Below are 9029 nucleotides of genomic sequence, written 5' to 3'. Positions count from 1 at the left end.
CCAAAAGACAAAATAAGAAAACAATAGAATAAGAACAGAAAACAAAATTCAAAAGGACAAAAATGGGAGAGAATGCCCTAGAGAGATAAAGCCAAGCGTAAATATACATTAATACATCATAGTATGCCAAAAGCGGGAGAATGAACAAGAACGCGTCAAAGCCTAAAATCCGTGCTCCGCCGTGCGATCGTTGTCGCCGGGCGCCTGAAAACAGATGAAACCACTAGCGCATGCGTCGCGTCCGCGATGCGTTCTGTGGGGGCTGTGGTCGACGCACGCAACGGTATACATCAAATTTGGCCTTTTTTCCACGTTTCAAACCTGCGAACACCATCATCGACGCAACATTGTCAGTCTAACATCGTTATAAAAAACAGCGTGGTCTACAGGTGTACCCTTTTAAAGCACAAAGTCAGAGATCATCTACAGTACGCCGCAGAATCCCCACAAAGTCAGAGATCATCTACAGTACGCCGCGGAATCCCCTCCGGGTTCTAAAAGGTTTAAAAAACACACTCGGGGAATTGAACAGTGTATAATGCAGCAGTTGATACCTCATGGTGTTTGGAATAGCATTTAGCAGTAGCACTAAGAGTAGCACTAAGAGTAGCACTAAGAGTAGTAAATACAAAATAAATTCCATTCTAAAGTGTGTCTAAAAAGCCTGATTTTATACTTCGTCGTATGACTTTGCTGTGCAGCTTGCCCAAAATGACCACAAGCGTCGTTTTTTCCCCCACGCCAGTCATGCGACAAATTATGAATTGTTCGGCTCAAGTCCTGTCAGAGCGAAGGGGTGAGGTCAGGCAAGGTTGGGGTAATCACCTTATCTTTGGATATAATCAGGGTGGTCCCGTTAGCCCTGCGACCCCCCCACCCCTCACCACTGCCACAACGAGTCGCCATTACTAGCTGGCTTCCCATTGGCTTATCATCTGAATTATAGTTAGTTGCGACTAACCAAGTATAAGGGCACGGTCGCACGAGTGGAAACTCCCCACCCCCCGTTCGTTCACTTCCATTCAATGCAAGTAAACGGGTTGGAGCATCCGGGTTGCGGCGTGCTTTGTTGGCATCGCACTAGGAGTTAAAAACGCTTGAACCCAACGGCGCAACTGATGATGCCTGCGACCGCACCCTCAAGCCTCATTCACGCTCCATCGAGCACTGACAATGACCGACCTTAAACACTCGCAACGTGTGTCGCGCATGCGCTGCGTTGTGAGCTTACAGGTTGGCCATTTTCAGCACGCGGCAAAGTAGGCTAGCCTATACATTAGGGCTTTAAGCAGGCGTTGGTTTGGAGCGTCGCTCATCAATATGCATGGCATACATTCAGAGCGCGCCGTTAGGCTAACAGGCTGTCCGCAGAGCTCAGTGCTAACGTTTAGAGCGTGCCGCTAGGCTAAGTGGCTGTCCACAGAGCTCAGTGCTAACGTTCAGAGCACGCGGCTAGGCTAAGAGGCTGTTCACAGAGCTCAGTGCTAACGCTTAGAACACGCGGCTAGGCTAAGTGGCTGTCCACAGAGCTCAGTGCTAACGCTTAGAGCACACGGCTAGGCTAAGAGGCTATCCACAGAGCTCAGTGCTAACGCTTAGAGCACGCGGCTTAAGTGGCTGTTCACAGAGCTCAGTGCTAACGTTCAGAGCACGCCGCTAGGCTAAGAGGCTGTTCACAGAGCTCAGTGCTAACGTTCAGATCGCGCCACTCAGAGCTCAGTGCTAGTCGGTGCGGGAGGGAGGGAGCAGGGGAGTTGGTCAATACTTACACAGCTGAGAGTAAACCTTTTAAACGTGGTGATCACTTCACCGCACAGAGAGTGCTTTACATGTGGTTTAACGAGAGGTAGTCGTTTTTCTTGTAGTTGTTTTTTTAAACTCCACGGAACGTAAAATGTCTCTTTTTTATTTTTTATTCATTTTTATGTATTTTTTGCAGGCTAAAGCAGATGGGTGTTAGGGAGTTCCAGATAGCCAGATTTTAGTCAGTCACACAATACAAGTAGCAACACATTTTGGTATTCATTATTATTATTGTTATTATTATTGAGGAAGAATGAAACAAAAAAATAAAATAAAATAAGAAAAGTAAATATTTGTTAAGAGAGTACAGCTTTCCCATTGGCTATGTGTTTATCCGCGTTCAGAAAGGAGGTAGTGTTATTTTTGGTTTTATATCTCGTTTCAAGATGTCTGCCTGGCTGCCACTTTGTACTTTAAGTAGAAATCCGCTTCTGATGTTACAGGAAACCGTCCCCGTTCGAGCGCCACAGCATCAGAAAGGCTCTTTCTGTCTGAAGTGCAAGAGTTTGTTAGACAAAAAATAAAAATAAAACATGAGCCCAGCTTTTTAATTACATACTGTAAGTCCCTTGGTCGTTTTCTTCCTCTTACTTCGGTGTACTGTCATTATTATTATTTTCCATTGTTCCCTCTTTATTGTCACGTAATCACGTTCATAGACTTAAAAGTATTTTGGAATAAACTCTTCCCTTCCAAAGATATGACATTTATAATAACCACATAACACTCCCCCAACCCCCCCCCCCCCACCCCTCCCCCCCTGTTTATACTGCATAACGCTTTTCGTACGGCTCAAGAGGGTAAAGTATGTTTGACTTTATGGGACGGTATATCTTACCTGGTCAACTGAAAAAATAATAATAAATTAAAAGAAAAGGTTCAAGTGTGTGTTTATGGGAGCACGAGAATAATAATAATAGAGACGATATTTGCTATAGTGTTTATACTGTCCTTTTGCTGGCATTTTAAGTAGTACACAATGTTTTCGTTCAAATGCCTCGCGTCGGAGTTCATGATGAGGGCCAGTCTTTTTTTTTTAACGTCGTGTTTGGAACACATTTTGTTTAGCCTGAGCGTGGAAGGGACAGGGCTTCACCTGTAAGTGCTATCTTTTGTTTTATTTTTCGTCCTTTTCTTGTCGATAAGGAGCTGTCAGAGGTTTGTTGATACTGATCTTTTGGACTCGTATAACGGGAGTAATTCGCGCCACTCATCGTGTCGGCTACAGAAATGCTTTTGATGTCAACCAAATTCTAAGCTTTGCGTCTCACACTTTGGTTTTCTTTTCCGGAATGGTTCAGCACTGCAAAGTAACGGGTCTTTTTTTTTAACGTAAACGAGTTGTATGGTGATACGATAATAAAACTCCTGGTTTTGCTGTCTTTTGGCCAGTTCTTTTCAAAGGGGAAATACAAATCGGAAGAGGGGTAAACAATAAACTACAGGGTTTTTGGTTTTCTACATATTTCTTTGGTTACCTGTAACGAAAATAAAAACGGGGGGGGAAAAGGAAATAATTGATAAGAAAAAATAATAATGAAATAAACAATAAAAACAATTTCTCAAATTTGGTATGGCACTGGAGAGAAAAGGTAATGCTTCTATGCTTACTGCAAAAACAAACAAATATAAAACAAATCTCACATGCTATTCCGTTAACACAAAGTCACACAGTGAATCGCAGAAAAGCTTTGACACAGTTAAGTATTAAAGAACCATAGAGCTTTGAAACGCAGCTGAGCAGAGTCGACACATTTGGTGTCCCACAGAAAGAATTTCCCCCCTCGTTTCTTTTAACAATTTGGACACAGTTCCAGGCGGAACCTTTGTGGGATGAGGTATTCTCTGACTGCAGTGACAATATATATACTATATAATATATATATATATACTTTGTTTTTAAAGCATTGCTGATGTTTTTCAACTATAACTACACAACCAAATACAACTGAATGGGAGTGATTTCTTCTTAAAGGAACGCAAATTCTAAATAAGCCGTCTTGGATAATGTCAACTTTTAAGTGCTATTTCCCAATTTCTTGCCTGCTACACTGTGGGTAGAAAGGAGGACACATGGGGTGGGAGTGCAGTTTGGGGGGGGGGGGGGGGGGCTATTACGAGTCGGGACAATACTGCGCTTTCTTTTCCGCCAATACTCGTTTGGAATGGTGTGAACAAAAGCAGAGTAAATAATAACAATTTCAAATACAAAAAAAACAGCATTCGTATAAAATGTACTTTCAAACAGAATGCCACCATGGAATAATCGATCCTCGGAAATAAAGGTAATACAATCAAAAAACAATGTAAAGAAACAAACGAGAGAAAAAAAGAAGAAATGACAAAGCTACCACACGTTTTTTTTCTTGTTTTGTTATATTCCATTATCAACAAAAAAAGGTTTTAGTCACAATATTTGTGTCAACGTTTCCACCCTATTTACCCCCCCCCTCTCTCTCTCTCTCTCTCTCTCTCTCTCTCTCTCTCTCTGTCTGTCTGTCTCTCTCCCTCTCTCTCTCTCTCCTCTCTTTTTCGCCTGTCTTTAAAAAGAAAACACAGAAGGAACGAGTTTAAAAGTAGTAGTTTCTCTTTGTCTTTAAGCGTCTTGCAGGAGATAGAGGTCGTGGGGGTCACAGAGACCCCAGAGAGGTTGTGACCTTCCTCGCCGGCATCAGCCACACCTGGGGGGATCACAGACCGACGCCTGCTCTGTAGATGTAGTGCGTGCGTGCGTGCGTGCGTGCGTGCGTGCGTGCGTGCGTGCGTGCGTGCGTGCGTGCATATTTGGGGGAGTGGTAGCACTGTTTGAGGTAATCTTTGAGAGCACTCATTTGTTCTTCCTTCCTACCTTCGTCAACCATCCCATAGCCCGACAGTCCTTCCTTCCAACCATCCCATAGCCTGGCAGTCCTTCCTTCCAAACATCCCATAGCCCGGCAGTCCTTCCTTCCAACCATCCCATAGCACGGCAGTCTTTCCTTCCAACCATCCCATAGCCCGGCAGTCCTTCCGTCCAACCATCCCATAGCCCAGCAGTTCTTTTCAAAGCGAATCGAGTATAAAGACAAAGACAAGGCGAGTGATATAGGTTCAAAAGAGAAAGAAAGAGGAGAGGCCGCGCCCCCAAACCCCGACCCCAACCCCCTTAAGATGTATATACACGTGGTCATGTGACGATGATGATAGGTGGGTCGCGGGTGTCACCCACCCTGACCTGGTGGGTGGGAGGAGACACGCGTTGAGCCAGTCAGGTGACAGGGTGCAGGGACGCGGGTGGGTGGGCGCACGGTGTGGGCGGGTCTGTGCAGAGAGTGCGAGGGGCTCTGGGTGGGCAGAGAGTCTGTGGATTTCACTAGGGAGGCGCGTGCGCGCGCGCATGTGTGTGTGTGTGTGTGTGTGTGTGTGTGTGTGTGTGTGTGTGTTGCAGTGGTGTTAAAGTGTGGAAAACCTAACACATAAAAAAATAAAAAATAAATGATGTTCCACAAAGTTGTAATTTTTGCGTCTGTTAAGCGACCAGGAGGTCATCTAACCCTGTTTTTACATTTTATTTTTTTATTTTGGGGGGAGGGGGGTTGGTGGCGGGGGGGGGAGCGGGGGGGGGGGGGGGGGGGGGGGTTTCTCAATGTCGGTTGGTTGCATTTAAAAAAAAAAAAAACAAGAAAAAAAACAAGAAACACTCTTTTTATCGTCTCCTCTCTCCCTCTCTCTCTCTCTCCTCTCCAACGTTTTGGCCTCCAGCCCTGGTGGGGGCGCTCATCCTCTCTAACAGGAGGGCTCGGGGTACGGCTCCTCTGTGGGGAGGTCGTCATCCAGATCGCGGTCGTCGCGGTCGGACAGCGGCAGGTTGTGGATCATCGTAGCGCCCCCGGAGGTCATGTGGGACACGACGGACCGACAGTCGTCATCCAGGTCGGTGGGCTCCTCCTTCACATGCACTGGGTGGCTGCGGGAGAACGTTAGCACGTTAGCATAGGGCTAACCCTCCTTCACATGCACTGGGTGGCTGCGGGAGAACGTTAGCACGTTAGCATAGGGCTAACCCTCCTTCACACGCACTGGGTGTCTGCGGGAGAACGTTAGCATAGGGCTAACCCTCCTTCACATGCACTGGGTGTCTGCGGGAGAATGTTAGCATAGGGCTAACCCTCCTTCACACGCACTGGGTGGCTGTGCGGAGAACGTTAGCATAGGGCTAACCCTCCTTCACATGCACTGGGTGGCTGTGGGAGAACGTTAGCACGTTAGCATAGGGCTAACCCTCCTTCACACGCACTGGGTGTCTGCGGGAGAACATTAGCATAGGGCTAACCCTCCTTCACATGCACTGGGTGTCTGCGGGAGAACATTAGCATAGGGCTAACCCTCCTTCACATGCACTGGGTGTCTGCGGGAGAATGTTAGCATAGGGCTAACCCTCCTTCACATGCACTTGGTGGCTGCGGGAGGACGTTAGCATAGGGCTACCCCTCCTTCACATGCACTTGGTGGCTGTGGGAGGACGTTAGCATGTTACCTGTACTGGTGGGGGCTGAGCGTGGGGCTGCAGCTGCCGTTGCTGTTGACCTGTTCCACGGTGGAGCTGACATCATCGTGACCGACATGCAGCATGCTGAGGCTGGCCGCAGATGGGCTGATCAGCCCCGAACTGGACAGCAAGGACAGGCTGCTCTCTGCTAGGGCCGCCTGGACACACACGCGCGCACACACGCACACACACACACACACACGCACACACACGCACACACACACACACACACACACGCAAACATGAAATAACCAACACTACAACATGCAGCATGTTGAGGATATGTGGACATTTATTTATGTCCACATAAGAAATAAGATAGGGACACAAATAGTTACACAAAATGACAGTCAGCTAATCTTGGACAGATATCCACACACCCTTCAGGGGTACAAGTAACAGCGTCTTCGCCATATTTGGCGGCTAACGATAGCAGCAGAGATTGCACATCATTTTGCAAGCTGTTTAGCAGCCTTTTTACACACGCACACACCAGTGAAGTCAAGACACCAGTGTCAGTGAAACTTAAAGCAAAAACTAGAATTGAAAAGAACATTTTACTGTATTATTTGTGTAGAAAACGAACTAAATAATTGAGAAAATGTCCTGGGTGTTAGTCTAAACTAGATAGCAGATCTACAAGCTGGCAGCATGTTGCGAGGGGTTGTGGTGAGCTTTGACAGAAACACAGACAGACATATAGAGTTGTGGTGGTTTATATGCCGCTGTGTCAGTATAGGATTCATGTGAACTACACTGGCCACCAGGGGGCACTTACACACAATACTTTACCCCATCATGGTTTATATAGGACATCAAAATACTGATTGTAACTTTAATATCAGACAGTCTCTGCTGAGAAAAAAAGTAAAAGTCCGGAATTTAAAATGTATTTGAGTAAAAGTACAAAGGTATTGACCTCAAAATGTACTTAAAGTACCAATAGTAAAAGTAGGCTACTCATTTTGCAGAATGTCCCAAGTTTTCAAACGTAAAGCATTGTGAGCTTGTACAAATGTATACAATAGGGCTGAAGTGGTTAATGTATGTTTTGTAATAATAATCAAAAACAAGTACAGTACATGTAACTAGTAAGCCTAACTAAAGTTTTCAAATAATTGTAGTGGAGTAAAAATACAATATTTGCAATCAGTAGTGGAGTAGAAGTAAAAGTAAGTACAAATACCTCAAAATTGTACTTACTGTAAGTACAGTGCTTAAGTAAATGTACTTAGTTACTTTACAGTACACAACTGCCTTTCAGGATTCAAATAACAAATATAGAAAAAGCAGCAGATCTACAAGCTCCAAACGTGTTGCTTGGTGACACGTCTCCAGCTTGTAGATCTTCTGCTTGTGATGTGTTTGTGCCACTGTGGCCTGTGTGTGCACCTCCCCTCTCACCAGGAGCGATACAGACTCACTGTGGCCTATGTGTGCACCTCCCCTCTCACCAGGAGCGATACAGACTCACTGTGGCCTGTGTGTGCACCTCCCCTCTCACCAGGAGCGATACAGACTCACTGTGGCCTGTGTGTGCACCTCCCCTCTCACCAGGAGCGATACAGACTCACTGTGGCCTATGTGTGCACCTCCCCTCTCACCAGGAGCAATACAGACTCACTGTGGCCTATGTGTGCACCTCCCCTCTCACCAGGAGCAATACAGACTCACTGTGGCCTGTGTGTGCACCTCCCCTCTCACCAGGAGCGATACAGACTCACTGTGGCCTATGTGTGCACCTCCCCTCTCACCAGGAGCGATACAGACTCACTGTGGCCTGTGTGTGCACCTCCCCTCTCACCAGGAGCGATACAGACTCACTGTGGCCTATGTGTGCACCTCCCCTCTCACCAGGAGCAATACAGACTCACTGTGGCCTATGTGTGCACCTCCCCTCTCACCAGGAGCAATACAGACTCACTGTGGCCTATGTGTGCACCTCCCCTCTCACCAGGAGCAATACAGACTCACTGTGGCCTATGTGTGCACCTCCCCTCTCACCAGGAGCAATACAGACTCACTGTGGCCTATGTGTGCACCTCCCCTCTCACCAGGAGCAATACAGACTCACTGTGGCCTATGTGTGCACCTCCCCTCTCACCAGGAGCGATACAGACTCACTGTGGCCTATGTGTGCACCTCCCCTCTCACCAGGAGCGATACAGACTCACTGTGGCCTATGTGTGCACCTCCCCTCTCACCAGGAGCAATACAGACTCACTGTGGCCTATGTGTGCACCTCCCCTCTCACCAGGAGCGATACAGACTCACTGTGGCCTATGTGTGCACCTCCCCTCTCACCAGGAGCGATACAGACTCACTGTGGCCTATGTGTGCACCTCCCCTCTCACCAGGAGCGATACAGACTCACTGTGGCCTATGTGTGCACCTCCCCTCTCACCAGGAGCAATACAGACTCACTGTGGCCTATGTGTGCACCTCCCCTCTCACCAGGAGCGATACAGACTCACTGTGGCCTATGTGTGCACCTCCCCTCTCACCAGGAGCGATACAGACTCACTGTGGCCTATGTGTGCACCTCCCCTCTCACCAGGAGCGATACAGACTCACTGTGGCCTATGTGTGCACCTCCCCTCTCACCAGGAGCGATACAGACTCACTGTGGCCTATGTGTGCACCTCCCCTCTCACCAGGAGCAATACAGACTCACTGTGGCCTATGTGTGCACCTCCCC

The 9029-nt window shown here is 47.3% G+C and overlaps 1 protein-coding gene across 1 annotated transcript; it reads right to left on the bottom strand.

Moving 5' to 3' along the window:
* Positions 1–5514: 5514 nt before the first annotated feature.
* Positions 5515–6489, bottom strand: LOC306918025 (forkhead box protein P4-like; the record flags this gene model as incomplete). The annotated part of the gene is made up of 2 exons (XM_079530923.1): positions 5515–5749; positions 6320–6489. Coding segments are annotated over 2 exons (351 nt in total), but the record flags the coding sequence as incomplete, so codon positions are not given.
* Between the last annotated feature and the right edge of the window lie 2540 nt (positions 6490–9029).

The sequence above is a fragment of the Electrona antarctica genome, assembly GCF_951216825.1.
Source record: "Electrona antarctica genome assembly, contig: scaffold_153, whole genome shotgun sequence".
Classification (NCBI taxonomy): Eukaryota; Metazoa; Chordata; class Actinopteri; order Myctophiformes; family Myctophidae; genus Electrona; species Electrona antarctica.
Note: the sequence above shows the minus strand (reverse complement) of the source record. Positions and strands in the feature narration are given on the sequence as shown.